Source organism: Chinchilla lanigera, unplaced genomic scaffold (genome assembly GCF_000276665.1).
Source record: "Chinchilla lanigera isolate Chin_1 unplaced genomic scaffold, ChiLan1.0 scaffold00002, whole genome shotgun sequence".
Lineage (NCBI taxonomy): Eukaryota > Metazoa > Chordata > Mammalia > Rodentia > Chinchillidae > Chinchilla > Chinchilla lanigera.
Genome location: NW_004955403.1, coordinates 4,270,542 through 4,292,245, shown reverse-complemented (window position 1 = coordinate 4,292,245; position 21,704 = coordinate 4,270,542). Strand labels below are relative to the sequence as shown.

Sequence of the window (21,704 nt, the reverse complement as noted above, 5' to 3'; positions counted from 1 at the left end):
ATAATAAATCTTTCACATGAACACAATTATGTTTCATTATAAATAACTCTCTTCTATGATCGATTCCTATTATGAAGGATTGAGAAGACAATTCAAACCTTAAAAAATTTTCCTAAAGCCAGGTAATCCAAGCCATCCGAGCAGTTGAACACAACACACTGCTTGGCCACTGCTTTCGCCAGGTCCTTGGTGGTCTCTGTCTTCCCGGTGCCAGCCGGGCCCTCCGGCGCCCCTCCGAGGTGCAGGTGAAGGGCTCCGAATAAGGTTCTGAGAGAGAAGACACAAGCCGTCCACGTGGAATACTGGTTTTGTTTTGTTAATGCACATACCAAAAAGCTTAAACTGAGAGCCAAAGTTGCCATTTCTTCTCCAATATTTCCTTCCTTCCCACTCACCTGAGAAAAATCTAATATCACACTGTTTTACCTGTTCTTGTATTTTACCTCTGAATACTGTACGACTGACAGATTTGGCCAGATCCACTTGAAATTCAGTGGTGATGTGTGCTCAACATGGAGAATTCAGCTGACCCTGAACAACCTGATCCTTTTCTTGCCCTTAATGGCACATAATAGAAAACAAATAGTAACTGTTAACATTCTTGGCCATGTTTTAAAGAATAAAAGGAAAATCGCCCATCCTGAGGAATGCAAAGCTGGAGAAGTAATCAGGCACTAGGGCTGCACATATGCATATTGTTTTAAGGTTCTGCATGTAAACACAGTGTGTTTATATATTTGTGCATTCTGTACTACAGACAGAAAACAAACCTTCAGAGCTGAGCAAGGCAGGACACAGGAATGGGTCCGTCCCCATAAATCTAGCGGCCTTGAGACACAGCCTGTCTCTCAGTGGAGACAAAAGTTACTCCAGAACCTGCTGGAGAAAGATGAAGAGCAGGAAGCTTACTCTACACGGGGCCTGGCCACAAGCCTACAGCATCCACAGGCGGGGGGAGGCAGTTCCAGCACAACAGCACTTGACCCGGCTAAGAAACTGACACAAATGCTTCCTGGACCAGAGAAAACCCTACAGCTCCCCTCAGGGGTGTGTCCTAAACTCCTTCAGGAGGATGGCACCTCCACCACTGAGAACCAGCCAGGCTGCCTGGGGAGCCACCTCCTGAGCACGGGCCTGGCGTAGGCGGAGGACATAGGTGGGTACCAAGGAGCCAAAGACAATCATAACTAAAAGCTGGACATTTACAAAAGACCACAACTTCCGGGACACAGCTGAAGTTACCCGAGGCTATCTATCTATATCAGCATTCCCTTAGTTAACTGCATGACTGATAATTTCCCAGAAATGAAAACATACCTACTTTGATACAGTCCCAAACAGGATAAATAAAAACCAATTCACATCTAATAACATTACAGTGAGCAACACCAAAGCAAACAAACAAAAAACCCCCAAACAAAGTCTTAAAAACCTCAATAGAGAAAAGATATTTACCTCCTAGAAAAGAGTAATTAACAGATTTCTTGGCAGTAGGAAGGGATGCCAGGGGAATATTATATTTGGGGGAAATATTATCTTTGGTGGGAAACTACTGTTCCATCTATAATTCTATGTCCAGTTAATCTATCTATTAATAATTCACTGAAGACAACAGAGAGAGACTTTTTTAGACAATGAATTAGAAGAACACGTGGTTTTCAGAGCCTTACCAAAACAACTACTAAAAGATATGGCCAAAGTAAGGACAAAATTAAACAGGAAGTGAAATAAAGCAGGAAGCAATGGTGAGTAAAGAAAACAAGACTTCTGGTAAACCTACATAAGTATGATCTGTAAAAACATCTACTCCTATATTAAATAGGGCTTTTCTGCCTCAGAATTTTGACTAAAGCTCCAAATTGAAAGCAAGAAATGCCAGATTGTATCTTATAAATAGTGAAGTGGTTTGGCAAATCAGCCACCACCAGAACATATAAAAATTGGCCAGGAAGACTGTAAATGAGGGGCCGGGAATGAGGACTTCTTTGGACGGAGCGTTGGTATATTATGCGTGTCAGATGGCTATGTGCGGTGGAAGGGAGAGGAGCACTTCCTTTTCCCAAGGTAACTGAGGGGCTTTAGAGAACTTTCCAGAAAGCCTGCACACCATGTACTCCATGGAGCTTGTGAAACACAAGAACTGAGAGCTGATTCACAGCCCCAAATATTTAGAAAGACCTGGTGCTTCTGATAGCAGAGCGGGGGGAAAAAGAAACAGTGAGAAAGATGCACTCACGCTGCTGACCAAACAGACACATATCACTTGGCCTGATCTAGCTCCCACCAGAAGCAGCCAGACGTGAGCCAAGCCGAGTGGGACCTCGTGCAGGAGGCCCTGGCCAGATGGGAGGAGACCCCAGTGGAGGGCTGTGTGCGGGGGAATCCAGGACTGAGGGCCCCAAGTTCCCACGGAGCTTCCCTGGGGTGATTAGCACATCTAGTCCTGCTCCATCGTTGACAGCACTGCTGTAGTTTGTTTCTGGCTGTCCCCATGAAGTCTCACGTGGTCATAGTGGGGGAGCTTTTCGGAGGTGGCCGGATCTACAGTGGATGATGCTGGGATTAAGGGTGCTGGAATTAAGGGTGGGTGATCGATGGATCAGTCCCCTGATTGGACTGGCACTGCCCTAATCCCAGCAGTCTGGATAAGATAAAAGCGGTGGACAGAGGCTTGTCTGCCCTCTCTCCTTCTCTTGCTGTCTTCCACTGACATGAACTGTTGCCTTCTGCCAAACCACCCTGCCTTGGAGCCAGCTGACTAAGGTCTGAAACTCCACAGACTGTGAGCTAAATAAACCTTTCCTCCTTTGACTGTGGGTGTCAGGTATTTTGCCTCAGCACTGAGAGAAAAGTAACTAAGACAAGCACTAACCACCAAGAGACAGACGTCATCCAGTAGACCTTCCACGTATCAACCTATCACTCCTCCAGCAGGCCCCAACACATGGGAACCAAAAGGTGGGCCCTGGAGGTGCCCATGCAAGGGCCAGAGATGACAATGACAAAAGATTGGGCACATCTGCCTTTCACATGCAGGCTCGGAGCCTCAGTCAGACTTGAGCCAGAGGAGAAGGAAGTTTTCAATTCAAAGAGAGGTAAGAATTTTAGTATTAGCCCTCTGCAGACTTTTGCTATCTGGGAAAAATAGTAATAATCTCTTAAGAAGTAAGTGTAACTAGACTGGAAAATATTTGATAGAGAAAATTGAAAACAGTGATAAAAAACAAAGTTTTTTTGCTTGCATCCTGAAACCACTTTACTTACTACACTAGTTAAAATGAATAATTTTTGGAAAGAAATTATAAAGCTAGGGTTAGTATTTGAATTTGAAATATGAGACATAGAAATTTGGACTTAATGCAGTTGAAATTATTTCATTATTCAGGAAGATGACAGAGGTATTTATTAATTTTAGGTTTCATTAAGCATAGACATTTTAAGTGAGAATTAACCTTTAAACAGTAAAACTACAATCCCACATCATGACTCACATAATATCCATAACAGATGAGACAAATAAATTAAGAAAACTTAGTTACTTAACAAAAGATAAGGCAAAGGGGGGAAAAGCCAAAGAAAATAAAAATCAAAACTTGGGGAGTATGAAGCATAACATATGGTAAGTTGAGAAAGTCGAAATAGTTTACCAATCACATTACATGTAAATGGATTAAAACTCAACTCATAAAAGATACATGAGTACTTTCGCTTAACTAAATCCCCTCATCCTTCAGCATAACATCTAATAGAAGATCTCTACCCAGATCCCACAGTAACATGACTTTTCAGTGAATTCCTCAGAAACTTCCACTCCCAGCTGGGTCTACCTCTGAATTTTCATTCTGGACACTGTATTGTAATTGTTTTCTAATTCGCCTTTCCTATCTGATTGGAAAACATCTGAATACAGAGATTATCTTTTCTTCTACTGCTACCAGAGTGTATCGTCTATAATAGATAGTCACGAATACTTCCTGAATGAATAAATGCAATTTAAGCATTTTTCCCGTCATAGTTATATGATGGCTGTACGTGTGTACTGGACATAGAAGGAGTCCTACACTGTAACCTATGTAATGGTTCCAGCAGGTGCAGCGTCTGGCCACAAGCATCTGCACTGGAGTGGGACCCAGGGCAGAGACTTCCGGGACAGGGCCTGACCTGTGCCACGCAACTGGGTCAGAGCTGCTGTGCTGCCCTTGGCCGAAATCCCATTTATGGATTTCATGTTCCGTAAACAATTCTCCCATCAGGCCTCGGAGGAAGACGAGACATCAAGCACCATCCTATCTGAACGTCATCATCATTTAAAATGAACGTGGGGGGTTTATTGTTCACTAGAGATATTTATAATCCTAACCACTCTCTGGGAAATAATACAATTTATATTTGCTGATACGTTTATATGGGTTCAATATGTTTTACTAAATCCTCCTTTGTGCCAGAAAATGTGCTGGTGCGAGGGATACAGAAAAAAAAGGACAAGGTCTGTGCCCTGGAAAAGGTGGCCGTAAAAAATACAGCAAATATCACACATATATTTGAGGCACCGTGACGAGCAATGAGGAGACAGCAGGTGACATGAGAATCACTCAGGAGAGGCTGCCAGGGGAGCCAGGAGCGAACGGCAAAGACTACCTGGGGGAGGTGATGTGTTAGGGAACCCAGTAAGTGACAGTCACATGTACTGGGGAACAAAAGGAGGGACAGGAACTTCCTGGAAGATGAGGCAGTGTGTGCAAAAGCACGGAGTCAAGGAACAGAACGGTATGCGTCTGGGGACACCAGGGGGTGGGCCTCAGTGCTATCTTCTTGGTCTCTGTCTGCTGTCCTTGAATATAATACACCAGGAAGACACTTAAACAACTGGTAAAGTGGAGACAGTAGAGTCACAAAGATGAAAATCACATTGGGTGGCATCTTCCTACCCTTCTTCTCATGTTGGATACATCAGTCACAGGAAGGGAGCGTCTCCCAAAGCTGCCAGTCTCTCGTTCACCCAGCTCACACTCAGGAGGTCAAATCTAACACGAGGGGGACTCTGTTAAATAGTGGGGGAGGTCGCCGTGTGGGCCTCACAGCTTAGCTGACCGAGTGAGTTGGATCTATTGTTCTTTCTCTTGTAACCAGCTCTCCACCCATAGGGAAAGTTTGCTTAGCTTTCAAAAGCAGGAAGCGGTCATCATCAACCCAGGTACATGCTTCAGTGCAGATAGTAACTAAGAGTATTGGATACTCTTTCCAATACATGGTGCACATTCACATGCGCAAAAGAGAATCTAGACACAAAATTAATTAGAAGTGGAACACAGAGTTAAATGTAAAATACAAAACTCTACAACCAGAAGATAACATAGGAGAAAATCTAAGTGACAAGTTTGATAACAACTTTTAAGATACAACATCAAAAAGTATGCATTATGAAAAAAATAGAGAAACATTCGACTTTATAAGATAAAAATCTGTACTCTGTGAAAGACATTAAGAAAATGAAAAAACAAGCTACAGACTGAAAGAAAATATTTACAAAAACATATACAACAATTATATACAAATGTACAAAAACTCTTAAAATTCAAAATAGAAAACAAACACTCTGAATATTAAATTGTGGAAGAACTTAATAGCACCTCATCAGAGAGATATTCAAATGGAAACAAACATGGACACATGCTCGACATCATATGCCATTAGGGAGATGCAATATAAAGCAAAATGAGAGACAGGACATTAGAATGGCTAAAATCCAAATGACTAGCAACACCAAAGGCTGCCAAGGACGTGGAACAAAGGGAAGCCTCTCTCTTTGTTCGTGGGGATGCATATGGCAAAGCCACTCCGGAAGACAGTCTGGCAGTGTCTCACAAAGCTAAACACAGGTTTTCTGTATGATCCAGCCATCATATTTCTGAGTATTTAAGAAACATTTCTAAGATAAAGTCATATCTTTGACAAAAGAGAAAAAACAAGTCAATGGAGAGAGGATATTCTTTGTAATACACTGTGCACATTCACATGCACAAAAGTGAATCCAGACACAAAATGGATTAAAAACTTTCATCCCCACACAAACTCTGTGCAGGAGTATTTATAGCTTCTTTAATCCCAAACTTGGAAGCAAGCAGTCTGTCCTTTAAAAGCTGAGTGGCTAAACTGTAGCACAGCCACATAACACCACATTATTCAGAGATAAAGAGCAATGTGCTCTCAAGCTATGAAGACACAGAGAAAACATAAATGCATACGCTGAGTGAAGGAAGACAGACCATAGATTTCAAGACTATGACATTAGGGAAGAGACAGAACAGTGACAAAAAGTATTAGTAGTTGCCTGAGATTCAGGAGGGTGGGAGGTAAGATGAATGCAAGGCACATAGGGCATTTTTAGGAACCCATCTGTAAGATACTATAGTGGCAAATACATGATACTATGTGTTTGTAAAAACCCATAAAATTACAACATAGTGGACTCTAATGAAAAGTATGGCCTTTACTTAACCATGTGTCAGTCTCAGTCCATCAATCCTAGCAAATGCAACCACACTAACACAAGATGTTAACGACAGAGGAACGGGAGGTGCTTACCTAAGAATTCCCTAAACTTTCGGCATAATTTTTCTATGCATCTAAAACTGCTCCAAAAAGTATACTTCATAAAAGAGAGAGAATAGAGAGTAAAAGTGAAAAAAAAAAACCTAAGTAAACAAGTTTATTTGAATCAGCAGGACCTGGTGGGTGACTAGATACGAAGAACTAAGAAAGAGCCAAGGTCGAAGCTCAGTTTTGGTAAATCCTATCAGCCCCTCTACTAACTGCACTCCAGTGCAGATGCTTGTGGCCTCGGTCATCTTTGGTAAAGATGAGGGGAAAAACAGCAGAGTGGATGGCTGCTCACCACCGTGCCCTGAGATGTAACTGGGACCCTGACCTAATTTAGGAGGTTGCTTTTGTTGCTTTTTTTTTTTTTTATCTTTTTGAAACAGGGTCTCACTGTGCAGTTCAGGTTGGCTGTGAGCTCACTTTGTAGCCCAGGTTGGTCTCAAACTCACAATGATCCTCCTGCCTCAGCCTCCCGAGTGCTGGGAATACAGGCGTGTGCCACCACGCCCAGCTTAGGAGGGTGCTTTTGGAAAAAATGAAAACATAAGAATGAGGAGATCTTCAACAGAGCCATCCAGTGGGCAGTGTACAGCAAAGGCTCACAGACAGGGATGGATTCCGGTCTTCAGGAGGTAGATCATTAAGCTAGAGAGCAGACGGGAGCATTCAGGAAAACCGAAGCATGACACAAAACACTGCATGACAAAAGAACCCTAGGAAATTGAGAGTTTTAGGGGGAGGAACAAGATGGCTCACATGACCCAAAAGCATCCAGAGAATTTCAGGAAGAAATGAGAGATGGAGAAGGTCAAAAATAACAGTGACTGACAAGACTGACATGTGGTGAGATCACAATATGGGAGATGATTTGGAATTTTTAAGTAAATCCATGGACTGGGGTGATGAACACTATCTCCAATATAGCCTTAAATTAAAGAGTTTACCTGTAACATCGATCAGTGAGTGGGGTAATAACCAGCCTGGGTGAATTACCCAGATATTCATACCCATATCGCAGACCAGCATTGATCATCTTTGTTTCTAACTGATTCTCCTACAATAAACCAGACAAAAGGAAGTTAGTTTGGACAACCAAGTTTTAAGCAATACACTATCTCAAGCTCTTTTGTAAATGACCATAGGGTAGACTTCTCGAAAATTCACTTTTCAGACATTGTTTGTAGAAGCTGGTTCCACGGGGTACTGGTTTCCATAGGTGCATCACTGAAATCAGCGGCATCGATTTTCCCCTCATAACATTTCTGAACTTGTGCCGTATCTCTCCCACATCTGTATTTTTTCATTGTAGAGTGGGTAGTGTCATCCTCACCATTTTACAGATGAGGCACTGACCCAAAGTTATGAATCTGTCAAGGCTCTGGCATGTGAAGAGATGGTTCTACCGCCCGTGTCCCTAACCACCGCCCCTCAGACGGTTTGTGGGATGCTCGTGCTTGTCTTTCCTCCCACCCCCCCAACTCACACTCCAAGACTTCCACAAGTGCCTCTACCACGAGAACTTCTGAGCGCATATCACCACTCACTGCTCTCTGCCCACACTCAGCACACCCATGCCGCACACTTACTAACTGTCCTTATTTCTTCTGCCTTCCCAGGTACAAATGACCCATATCCCTCACAGCATCCTCAAAGATTCTTACAGTTCAGCTCTCAGATGCCCCTCCCCCCCAATTTCTGTGGTGCGGAAGATGACTGGATCACGGGACGCTCTGCTCACTGGTGGATTCATGCATCGGTAAGATCAGTAGTGAAAGAGCTCTTAGGAGGCGGAGTCTGGTTGGAGATGGTCACTGGGGGAGTGGGCTAGAAGAGCGCACCTCCCCTACTGGCTATACCCTTCTCCCCAGCTGCTTCCCTGCTGGCTGCCTGGGGATGAGCAGTCTTCTCTACCCTCCCTTCCAGCATGCCATTCCTGCCTTTGAGCCACCCAACAGCAGGCTGAGACCTCCAAGACCATAAGCCCATATAAATCTCCCCTCCTAAAACAATGAAAATAAAAATAAAAGAATAAAAGCTTTTCTCCTTTAATTCGTGGGTGGCAGGAGTTTTTTCCCAATGACAAAAAAAGTGACAAAGGGACAGGTCATGTTTCTAGGTTTTTCCATTGATCAATAAGAGGAGGGGGCCGGGGACTTAGCTCAGTGGTTCAGCACCTGCCTGACAAGTGTGAGGTCCTGAGTTTGATTCCCAGTACCAAAAAAAAAAAAAAAAAAAAAAAAAAATTAAAAAATAAAATAAGAGGAAACTTGCATGACTAAATGGGAATTAAAAACTTTGATTTGTACATTCTTTTGATGCATCAGGAATCTAAAAATTTTAAATTGACATCTTAGCATTTGCAAATTGCAAGCATAGTGATTTGTCTAAAAAATGAGTAAATGTTGGCAATTTGCCATGATTTTAATCTTTCTATGTATATATTTACATATAGCAATACATTTGGATATAGATACAGATCTAAACATAGATATTGATGATACAGTTATTGCCTTCCTTAATCTTCAAATTGGAGAAACACTTAATGGGTAGAGTCCGTCATCAGCAAAAATTATATTACTGATAGTATTTCCCATGCGAGCAAGCAGGCACAAATTAAAAAGCTATGAGCTGAAACTGCTTCATAATAACATTCAGGGGTATAACTTACTTGCCAATAGTACCTAAGCTGACTTAACCATTCAAAGTCAGAGTCGTGACTGATGCGTTTTTGGACCAGTGTTGCGAGAACATCTCTAGCATGGACATCCAGTACCACGAGGGCTCCCAGCGTAACGCGATTCTGCTTAGACAGTTTGCCCCGGACCAAAGTGACAATATCATCAATTTGTTTGTTACATTTTTCCAAGTATTGCTCAAGAGCCTGAAGGGAAATAAGAAATGATTTCTCAGTGTGATCAGAATCATTTTGAACACAAATATCTTGAATTAGCATGTAGGTAGGGTCTTCTCTGCATTTTCACCTTAATTTTCTATATGATGATTTAAAAATAATCGATTCTCCTTACTACCAGAGATGCTAGGTGAACAGGCCCAATCTGGCAGGACACAGGGGATACAGGTGACTAACCAGCACCCCTTCCTTTCCTGTTTCAAGCCCTTCTGTGTTCCGTGCTTCATTTGGAACTATCACATTCACCTATCTCTGTAGTGACATGGGACAGGGGGACAGGAGCCAATCAGAGCTCACTGCCATTCTTCCTGGGGAGTACTGTCAGACCAAGAGAAGAAAGTGCCTTCCACTAGGGCTTACTGAACGCTGAATATGGCCATCTGAAGCTACAGCAAGCCTTCACCCTGTCACAGAAAGAAGCCTGCTGGAGACCAGGAAAGAGTAGAGACAGCAAAAGCAAGATGACAGCCGTAATGAAGCCCGAGACTCTGATTCTATCTTTTGCTTCTGTCGATCCTATCAGCCCCTCTACTAACTTCTGAATGGGGTTTGTGCCGCTCAGAACATGAAGACGCTGCCATGGAGTGGATGTGATTTGACTGTGCTCCCTAAAATTGCCTGTGCAGAGGTGTGGTCTCCAGTGTGGCCATGCTGAGACAGCGGACGTTTGAGAAAAACAATTAGGCCAAAGGGCATCACCTCAGAAGGGACTAACACAGGGCTAGTCCTCCAGAGTAGCTCCCCAAGGGTGGGTTGTTATTTTAGAGGAGAATCTGGTCTTTCCCCATCTCTCTCGTTTTTCTTCCCACCATGTCATCCTTCCCACTGGCACACACTCTCATCATGACGTCATCCACCACGTGTCATGTACCCAGGTTGCCCAGTCTTGGAACTGCAGTTTCTAACACTGAGCTAAATAAACATCCCTCTGTAGAGAAGGTATTTTGTTATAGCAACACAACTGGCCCATGGCAGGTACCAATATACAGAACATGAATGGTTTTGTTGATGGTGAATCAAGGCCAGTTCTGAGGACCAGGTTTGCCTTGGAATTTCTCCTCTGGTAGATGAATCTAATGAGAAACTTCAAGGTCATAAAAGGGCTTGTGATGAAGAACAAAGCAGAATCAATGAAAACCACTGTGCCCACGGGAATGGTCGATGTGCCCAGGAGGCTAACATGCTCACTTTCTCCGCTCTAACAACATTCGATAAACATTGCACACTGAATTTGCTTCACTTTCTCAGGGCTGTTGCTAAGTGGCAACAATGATACTGAAAGTGAGGGAAATCCTATGCTCCAAAGCTCATTTTCATGAAGAGAAACTATTTCCTGAAAACCCTGGACTTTCAGACCTACACTTTTATTTCTTCTTGCAAAAGAGAAGGAAGTGACATGGTTGGTTGTTTGGTTGGTTGTTTTGTTGCAGGGACTTAGGCATGTGTCATTCAGCTCCTTCTTCTTTAAAATCTGCCTACCTACGAAGAATATGTGTTCCTCTCAAACCCAAACACTAATGTCCACCAATATCTTAGAGTTAAAGACATACATTGGAAGAATTAGAGAAGTAGGGTTTTTGCTATGACTGTATCTCACCATGTCGTTCACAAGCCCTTTGATTTGCTTTGCAGGAGGAGCTTGAAAAGCTTTGGAGATGATGGGTAGAGAAGCCTTAGAATGCTATAAGCAGAGCCTGACTGATGATTTTGGTAAGAGCTCGGAACACCAGAATGCTGACAGAAAAGCAGACAGCAAAGGTGAGGGTCAGGAGGTTTCCGTTGGGAACAAGGAATCCAGCTGGACAGCTGGACCAGAGGCCATGTGTGTTTCACTTTGGTAGAAAATTTATCTATATTTTGCCTAAGTCCTGAGATCTTGTGGAGGACTTAGATTAAGGGGGTGGACTAGTAAATCTGGCAGAGTGAATTTCAAGGCAGACCAACATTCAGGAAGTACCACGGATACTGGTGGTTACTTTTTACCAACTTTCAGGTGACAGTCAGCAGCAAAAAGTAAAGCCAAAAGATGTGAAAGTTTCCCCCAGAAAAGAAGTGCCGGCAAACTTGGGGCCAAACTAAAAAGATCAGCTCCACAAACAAGACACCAAGTACTCTGCATCAGGACAGTAGCAAAGATGACTTGAAGGTATATCAGAAAATCAGCAGGTCCAATTCATCAGAGGGTCAGAGGTGTAAAAGGGGTAAACTCTTTTGAAAGACTGCTTTGAAAAGTAAACTCAGGGTGTCCTACTCATTTGGGGCCTCCTGCGAAGTGTCATCCCAAGTTCAGCCATCCAGGCACTTAGAGGCCACTGTAGTCAGGGTTCAAGGGGGCCTGGCTACTGCCTGAGCTGGTAGCAGACTTTGGCATCACCCACCTGGTGCTAGTTTTTCAGGTATGCAGAATGTAAGAGTTGTGGGGTCATAAGGCTTTAACCCAGATTTCAAAAGAACGCTTGGGAGGCCAGGCAAGGTGTGAATGCTGTGCGTGAAGTGAAAGGTACATGCAGTTGGAAATGCCAGGAATGTGGAATGCATGCTGAGGAAAGCCACAGGCCAGGAGCAGATCCTCCCCAAGGAGAAGGTCCTGTGCACTGCCATCAGCAAGGTCGCAGGGGCAGGGCTACCCAATCTCTTTGGAGTTAACATTTCACCAAAACCTACTCCGTACTTATCAGTGGGGTGATCCATGGATGAGTTCATAGCTAAACGTGCTGTGAGGAGGTGGAGCCCAGTGGGAAGAGCTGGGTCACTAGGTACGTGCCTGCGGAGGGTGCATCTCTCCCTGGCTCCTCTGTCTTCTCTGAGCATCCTGGCACTTGTGAGTTGAACACCTTTCCCACCGTGCACTTCCACCATGCTGTTTCTACCTTGGAGCCAGACAACCATGGACTGAACCCAGTATAAACTGTAAGCCAAATACGTCTCCCCTCCCTTAAGTTCTGGGTGCTGGGCATTTTGTCCCAGTGACAGGAAAGTGACTAATATGTGTATCAAATTCCATGTCAAAATATTTAAAAGTCATGATTTTAGCTGGGCCCGGTGGCACATGCACTCAGCAGTCAGGAGACTGAGGTAGGCAGATTGCTATGAGTTTCAGGCCAGCCTGGGCTACATAGTGAGACCCTGTCTCAATCAGTCAATCAGTCAATCAATCAATCAATTTTTTTGAGACAGAGTCTTGCTATGCAGCCTCAAACTTGCAGTGATCTTCCTGCCTCAGCTTCCCAAGTGCTGGGATTACAGGTGTACACCACACCTGGCCAATGTCATGGTTTTATGTTTTGTTTTGTTTTTAAGACAAGGTCTCACTATGCAGTTTAGGTTGGTCTTGAATTCACTTTGTAGCCCAGGCTGCCTTGAATTCACAGTGATCCTCCTGCCTCACCTTACCAAGTGCTGGGATTGCAGGCATGTACCACCATACCCAGCAATGTCATGATTTGAAACTAAAGATCTGTAATTGCTAGATTCTAGCTGAACCATCAGTCAACTGAAAATTGGACTCACTTAAAGTCCTATCTCAAGGATAAGACTGGTGTAGAGTATAATTTCATTTTTAATTAATGGTAGCTACCTAATTAATATTAAATTTGTACATCCAGGTATGTCAAACTATTGAAATATTTAATGTTATTACTCAAAACATTACTTATTCAAAAATAAATGTATTAAAATTTGAAATAGAGTAAACCAGCTGATTCCCTGTGTGTATAGAGCAGTCTTATTTAAGGCACAAAGGAGAATTATATTACTCTATATCCTACTGTCTTTCTACTCTATAAGACACAAAAAGGTATATAATAACAAGACAAAGGGTCAATGTTCTATTACTTTTACGTAATGTGAATAAACTAGCAGTTTGGACAGAAATTTTGGATAGTTACATGTGTGAGTTCTTCCTCCTATTTGTGACTTGCAATTTTATTTAAAATCTGATGCTATAATTTGATGCTTGCAGCATCAGGAAGATTTCTGAGTGGACTTTTCTGTTCCGGTATTTGGAATAAGTATATTCTCCCCAGGAAACTTTCCAGAAACTGCTGAGATGTGGGGTGCTAAGCACTCACCTGCAGCCCAATCGGAATGGCTGTTTGCACTTCCTTGGTCCAAAAGGTCTGGGACACACAGAGAACGGCCTGGCCGGGCCACTCCCGCACCCAGTGAATTCGCTCGTTATTCATATAGGCCAGAATCGCACTTCCGATGACCTAGGTGAGAAAAGAAAACGCTGAAGATGAGCAGGTTCTTGAACATGCTGCACACCGAAGAGTAGAATTTCCAAACTAGATTAACCCACAGTGCTCAACATTTTAAACCTGCAATGAAAGAAAGACATAAAACCTGACCCTGTAAATTTATTCACATACTATGGATATATGTGTTACATATGCACTACCTATGTTGCCGATACATTATCAACTTGTATGAACTATATTATACAAAATAGTTATTCAACTGGTTTTAGCCAGAGACATCTATATGCATTTTAGTTGAACAAGCATCAGTCATTTTATGGCAAAAAATAAATTTAAATCATTTCAAAATGAGATTCATCAAATGGATAGCTAATGCTTTTCATGTTCTACAACCAGGTCCCCACTTAGTACACACAGCCAAATCACACAATCCTATAAAGAGCCTCCTGTGTTTGGGTCTCACTCTCTTCTCAGTCCTATGGGTGTAGAAGGGGCCAAAAACATACACTGGAGGAGAGACAACCTCTGTAATAAATGGTGCTGGGAGAACTGGCTGCCCACATGCAGAAGGGTGTGTTTAGACTCATCTCTCACCACATACTTTTTTTTTTTTTTTTTGGTTTTTCTCTGGTACCAGGAACCGAACTCACGACCTTGCGCTTGCCAGGCAGGCGCTTTGCCGCTGAGCTAAATCACCAGCCCCTACCACATACTAACCAAGATCAAAATGGATCAAAGATCTGCTAGAAGATAAAATAGGTAAAACTCTTGAAGTCATAACATGCAAGGACTATCTGAACAGAACCCTGGTTGCACAGGAAATGGTATCAAGAATTAACAAATGGGATCATATTAAATTTAAAAGCACCTGTACAGCAAAAGAAACAACCAACAGAGTGAAGAGACAACCTACAGAACAGGAGAAAATTTTTACCAGCATTTCCTCGGACAGAGGACTAACATCTGGGATACGTAGTTCTTCATTCATATAAAAACTAGAGGCAGTGTCCAAGAAAGGTGCCATCTTCCTTTGTCCCTGCTTTGCAGGCGGAGACATGGCAGCCCGAGGACTTGTAATTGGCACTGGAGGGAGGGAACACATACTGGCCTGGAAACTCACACGGTCTCATCATGTCAAACAAGTGTGGGTTGCCCCAGGAAATGCAGGTACTGCCTGCTGGGAAAAGATTTCAAATACTACCATCTCGATCAGTGATCATACAGCCCTTGCTCAGATCTGCAAAGATGAGAAAACTGAATTTGTAGTTGTTGAACCAGAGGCAGCCTTGGCTGCTGGAACTGTCGGGGACCTGACCTCTGCAGGAGGACGATGCTTCAGCCCCACTGCAGGAGCTGCTCAACTGGAGTGGAGCATAGGTTTGCCAAAGAGTTTACGGACCGACAGGGAGTCCCAACTGCACAGTGGAGAGCTTCCACCAAAGATGAGGAGGCCTGCGGCTTCACTATGAGGGCCGACCTCCCTGCTCTGGTTGTGAAGGGCAGTGGCCTTGCAGCTGGGAAAGGGGTGATTATTGCAAAGAGTGAAGAAGAGGCCTGCAAAGCTGTACAGGAGATCATGCAGGAGAAGCTTTGGGAGCAGCCGGAGAAGCGACTGTTGTTGAAGAGCTTCTTGAAGGAGAAGAGGCGTCTTGTCTGTGTTTCACTGACGGGAGGACTGTGGTCCCCACGTGCCCAGCACAGGACCATAGTGATTACTGGAAGGAGACCTCGGACCCAACAGGGGAATGGGAGCCTATTGTCCAGAACCCCAGGTTTCCAAGGATTTGTTACTAAAAATTAAAATACTATTCTTCAGAGGACAGTGGATGGCATGCAGCAAGAGGGCACTCCACACACTGGAATGCTGCACGCTGGTGTAATGCTGACAGAGGATGGCCCCAAAGTCCTGGAGTTTAATCACCGTTTTGGTGATCCACAGTGCCAAGTAATTCCCCCATTTCTTATGAAGCGATTCAGCCTACCTGACATGGCCTTCTGGGCGCATCTCTGCCCATTTGGCTGGAAAACCACACTGTGGTGACAGTTGCCATGGCAAGTAAGGGTTAACCTGGAGCCCACACCAAGGGCGTGGAGATAACGGGCTTTCCTGAGGCTCAAGCCTTAGGACTGGAGGTGTTCCGCGCAGGGACTGCCCTCAAGATGGGAAAGTAGTGACCAGCGGGGGCAGAGTCCTTACAGTAACAGCCGTCCAGGAAAATCTCAAATCAGCTCTTCAGGAAGCCAAGGAAGGACTCGCTGCTGTAAAGTCTGAGGGAGTTGTTCATAGGAAGGACATCGGCTCTTAAGTCCTAGTTTTCCTCCAGCAGCCCAGGGCCTCTGGGACAGATGGTGCTGGGACTAAACTGAAGATTGCCCAGCTGTGCAAATCAGTAAATGTAATACACTATATCAACAGAGCCAAAGACAAAAATCATGTGATCATCTCAATAGATGCAGAAAAAGCTTTTGATAAAATTCAACATTCAATCATGATAAAAACCCTACAGAAAATAGGAATAGATGGTCTTTACCTCAATCTGATAAAAGCCATCTATGACAAAACAATGGCTAGTATCATAGGAAATGGACAAAAACTGAAAGCTTTCACTTTAAAATCAGGAGCAAGACAAGGATGCCCACTGTCACCACTCCTGTTCAATACAGTTCTGGAAACATTTGCCAGAGCGATTAGACAAAAAAGAGAAATAAAAGGAATAAGGGTTGGAAAGGAAGAAGTGAAATTATCATTATTTGCAGATGACATGATTTTCTACATAGAAGACCCCAAAAACTCCACCAGAAGACTTGTAGATTTAATAAACAAATATAGCAGTGTAGCTGAACACAAAGTCAACTCTCAAAAATCAATAGCATTCCTGTACACAAATAACAAACACATTAAGAGAGAGAAATTAGGGAAACCACACCTTTTACAATAGCATCCAAAAAGTGCAATACTTAGGAATCAATCTAACAAAGGAAGTAAAAAATCTATACAACGAAAATTATAGTACTCTGAAAAAAGATATCAAAGAGGATTTCAGAATTATGGAAAAATATTCCTTGCTCATGGATAGGAATAACCAACATTATGAAAATGGTCATACTCCCAAAATTGTTATACAGATTCAAAGCAATCCCAATTAAAATACTACTAGTATACCTCACAGATCTAGAGAAAACATTCCTGAAATTCATCTGAAACCAGAAGAGACCTAGAAGAAAAAAAGCAATCTTGGGCAACAAAGGAAAGGCAGGAGGCATCACAATCCCTGGCTTGAAATTCTACTACAAAGCTACTATGATAAAATCAGCATGGTACTGGCAAAAAAACAGACCTGAGGATCAATGGAACAGATTGGAAGATGCAGACATAACCACAAACACACTCAGCCACCTTATCTTTGACAAAGGGGCCAAACATATTCCTTAGAAGAAAGTCTGTTTAATAAATGGTGTTGGAAAAACTGGCTTTCCACATGCCAAAGACTAAAATCAGACCCATGTCTATCTCTTTAAAATAAAAAAAAAGAGAACTAAAAAAAAAATTAGAACCATCAAACAAGACCCAGTCAAAAAGAGGCCAAGTGAGATGAAGATACTTCACAAATAAATACTAATGCCCAATAAATCAAAAGATTTCTTGTAAGCACTTTGGCAAACAAAATCATGAGTACAGTTGAAACAGTGATAGATATGTCTACACCAGTGAGTTACCACTATCAGCAAACCCTGTAACCCAGCCCAGTGCTACTAAGTAGTGTTTGACGCGGGGTTCCTCTGTATTGCCAGGGGTCACATAGACACACTGTTCGTCAGCACTTCTCAAGGCCTATGAAAACTCATTCTCTTAGCCCAGGGGTCTGATACATGCGCAGTTATCCTAAGAAAGTGGGTAATTAGATCAAAGAAACCAACTCTATGGGCAGTACGTTGATTGTAATACAATACATAACTGGGAGAAAATGGGAGATTTTCGAAAGATTTCATATTTACTGGAAAATATTATGTGGGGGGCATTACAGCTATATTTAGGATGAGAAAAACATTTAGACACATGGTAATGTTAAACTCAGATTCCACTGAATTTTAGCAATAAAACATGGGAGACTATGAAAGATCAATTAATTTACTATGCTCCTTTTGGGCTCCCCTGCTCAATTATAGTTTTTGTTCTTAAAAACTTGAATACTAAACCCATATTATAGAAGAAAAGTGAACATGGGTGCTCAATCTTCATTGGTTGGCGTGACTTAAAAAATTCTCCACTAACGAACGATTGAGCTAACAGTACGATTCATGTGACGTGAACTACAAGCAGTTACCATCACCTGAGGGAAGTTATACGATTCTGTGACGTTCTGGTGTGTGTCTTACGTAGAGACAATAAGATGCACGCCTTTTAAGGGCACTGATGTGAACTGGAAGGCGTGCACAAGCAGAGAGGGAAAGAAGACCATGTGCACCGTGTGTTTAACGATTACGTGACTGCACGAAATGAAACGGGTGCATTACGGAAATCCAAGTGTTCTTAGGCCGTATGGATAGCACTTTGTCCCACTTGGAGTGAGTCCTGGCAAAACAACTACCTCAGGGCATCTGCTGTCCTCAACTTACGCTACTCTTGACATGGTAATCCGTGCCCTGCCCTCTGTCTAAACAACCCTGCCTTTACCAAGGATAGATTTGTAATAGCACTGATACTCTACCATGCCTTTCTGAAAACAGTAACAAATACACCCAGCTACCTTGTGGATGGAGTTAATCATGATTCTCTCCAGCTCCACCAGCCACTTCTCCACCTGACCTCGCGCTTTCGCGGTGGAAATGGTCTCCATGAGCTCCACCACCTCGCCTTCGCTGCTCTTCATGTGAGTGATGTCCAGCGTTTCTGTGAATTCCACCTTTGCGATTCCTTCAAAGCATTTCTTCAAGTGAGGCTGCACCCTGTCAGGAAAATACACGTAAAGAATGAACTAAATGAAAGTGATGTCTCACATATCCATCCATTGTGTATTCATTTCAAATTCACAAATAAACCCTAAGCGTTAGACCCATGCCGGGGGCTGCTGAGCATGAGAGGCTGAGGCCCCCCAAAAAACGAAGCAACACAGAACACAGTCTCTGCCAACCTGGAGTGCACAGCCCAGGAAGAGGTCGGTGTTAAGTGAACAATCACAAAAGAGCTACACAGTCACAGTATAATAAAGCTAGAAGGAGAGAGACATTCATGAGTCTCCACTTTCAGTACAATACATTGAAAGATGCTCCAAGTAGCAATAAAAAGCTATTGTTTGGTTTTTTGGAAACAGGGTCTCACTGTGTAGCTCCGGCTGGCCTTGAACTCCCTATGTGGCCCAGACCGGCCTCAAACTCAGGGGAATCCTCCTGTCTCAGCCTGCCAAGTGCTGGGATTACAGGCATGTGCCACTATGCCTGGTTTAAACCACTTTTAACTAACAGATAAATATACTAATTTAAAGACTCTTCACTACACTAAAGTAGCCCCATTTCAAGTGAAATCTTCAGAGAATGCTCGAAAATTATGGTGTTTAAGTCCTTCCATATTTTAAGTACTCTGCAGTTTATTAAATCAACTGCTCTGACATACCCAACTGTTAGTCTATTCAACATAATATGGGTGGAAATGACTAAACCAATCATTTTTGGCACATTACCAATAACCAGTCGTATTCATCTTTCAAATTGGCAAAAAGAAGCAGTGTATAAAATTCAGATAGAAATCTGAGCCTAAATCTATCTTTAAAAAAAAAAAAATCTGGACCATGTGACTCCTTCTTTGAAGGCACAATATCTAAATTTGTTTAACAAATTATTTATTCACTGCCGACTTTCTATCAGACACTTTTCAATGGAAATTTTGGAAAATCTGTCCAATGTCTCTGCCATCATGGAGCTCCCATACTGCTAGAGAAAGACGGACAGCAAACAAATACATAAAGTAAAGTGTGTGCCTGGTGATCACAGACACACAGGAAAAAGTATCATTTCACAACATTACTTATGTTTTTGCACATTAAAGTTGATTGTTGATAATACTCAGAGCATTCTTGAAGAAAATGATTATACAAACATGAGCGCATACAATTATTCATGTTCTGCCTTATTCTAAGAATAAAATTTAAGCAGATAGACTTGACTGTGGACTACACACGCAGAGGTGTTACCGAGTGGGGTCTTTAGTCTCAGATAGTATCTCAAGCAGTTCATCGTTTGACAAGAAAAAGAATCTGGGAAAGAAGAGACGTTTCTTCTCCAAATATTCGTTCAGTCCTTTAAGAATGAGTTCCAAAAGTTCATTATTTTTTTTCAGCTTTTCCAGCATTCTGTCAATAGTTACAACTGCCAGAACATGTTTATTCTAGAAACGAAGGAGAAAACACTCGACTCAAAAACATTAGATAATAGCTTTGCATATATTCATGTATCTGGGGTTTTACATTTTTAATCAAAAGAAGGTTATGCAAATTTTAAGATGAAAATTTATTTTTATAAAGTAGTCTTACATATTCTAGGTCTTCCAAACCTCCTAACTATTTGATACTGAGCCATGTTGTTGGAAAAAGACAGAACGGGAGAGAGACACAGAGAGAGAGAGAGACAAAGACAGAGACAGAGACAGACAGAGTCAGAGAGACAGGCAGGCTCTGAGGATAAGGACGGGCGAAACAAAGTATGAGATGTATCTTCTAGTCTCTTATTCTTTGAGCAAAGTACTCTTTGAGATCATCATTAAAATTGCTATTTTGAATATGTTCTCAACAATAATAAAATAACACAATCCCTTTTTTACAAGCATAGTTTGAAAAGTCAGAAAGTGTGTGTGATGAGCCGTGGGGGGATGTTTTCTACAAAGACTCTGTGAGCCGCGACTGCAGCGCCACACTGCAGCCTGCCTGCGGGGTCAGCTCAAGCTGCCCCTTTCCAAACTGCCCAGCGATCCGGCACCGGCCGGCCCACCCTTCCGACGTGGGACTCGGAACATAGTCTCACACAAGGTGCCGCTTGCTTCAAAGTCACTCAAAAGAATTGAGAGCTTAAAAAGAGTTTTCGTTTGTGCCGCAGAGTTCAAAATCAGAATTAAAACCAAAAGCTAATACTAAGGACTCATTTTTTTAAAAAAAAATAGAGTATATTGAGTTCTCTAAATATCTGTATGCTAACCATTGGTTTATAAGAATCTTATTAAATATGTATTAAAAATCTATTGCAAATATGTATTAAATATCATATGCACATTAAAGTAGAAATACACATTAAAATACCATCTAGATACAGTTGAAATAAAAAAATTTTTTTGAGTCAAGCTTTCACGATGCAGTCCAGGGTCACCTTGAACCCAGAGTCCAGGTTGGCCTTGAACTCACAGCAATCCTCCTGTCTCAGCCTCCTGAGTGCTGGGATTACAGGTGTGCATTATCACACCCAGCTAAAATTCTTTCTTCTTACTTCTTTACCACATAATTAATATCATCCAAGCCTATTCTTGGTCATATAATCACAAACTCAGTGTTTACCATTGACAAAATTAGAGAAGTTCTTTAGTAAGGAAGTGTAAAAATGTTTCTCAAAAGGCATTAAAGCACAATATAAATTTCAATCACCAGATCAAATAACAAATATCATGAAAATACACTAGATATTTATTAATATAATAGGGCATTTTAGTAAATTTATGTGAAATTAAAATAAGAGAATATTATTTTTAAAATAAAAACTAATTTCAACATTAGCTAGTTAAGCTTATTTTCATGTTAAGCTATGACTAAAAGATCGACCAAAACTTTCAGCTATAAATTGTTTCATAGAAGAAAATTTTATTCTTATTGTATGAGTCTCTGAAATATTTTTATGTACTTTGAATATAGCCAAAAAGAAAAGATATAATTTTTTCCTTGCCTTGTATTATAACAGTGTAACTTGGAAATACAAAAATTTAGTCACAGGGCAAAATAATTATTATTAATACCTGT

The 21,704-nt window shown here is 42.1% G+C and overlaps 1 protein-coding gene and 1 pseudogene across 2 annotated transcripts in view; one reads left to right on the top strand and one right to left on the bottom strand.

Moving 5' to 3' along the window:
- Dnah7 (dynein, axonemal, heavy chain 7) overlaps positions 1 to 21,704 on the bottom strand; it is a 236,519-nt gene that overhangs the window by 134,160 nt on the left and 80,655 nt on the right. For both annotated transcript variants that reach the window (XR_001233192.1, XM_005373280.2), the window contains 6 exons: positions 19,899 to 20,092; positions 18,459 to 18,657; positions 13,582 to 13,722; positions 9,269 to 9,481; positions 7,545 to 7,654; positions 99 to 267 (listed from right to left, as the gene is read on the bottom strand). Coding sequence is in view for 1 of the 2 variants with exons in the window: in XM_005373280.2 (XP_005373337.1) it covers positions 99 to 267; positions 7,545 to 7,654; positions 9,269 to 9,481; positions 13,582 to 13,722; positions 18,459 to 18,657; positions 19,899 to 20,092 (1,026 nt within the window). In the remaining variant the exon portion in view is untranslated. The remainder of the gene's footprint in view (positions 1 to 98; positions 268 to 7,544; positions 7,655 to 9,268; positions 9,482 to 13,581; positions 13,723 to 18,458; positions 18,658 to 19,898; positions 20,093 to 21,704) is intronic.
- On the top strand, positions 14,766 to 18,100 carry LOC102019234 (annotated as a pseudogene).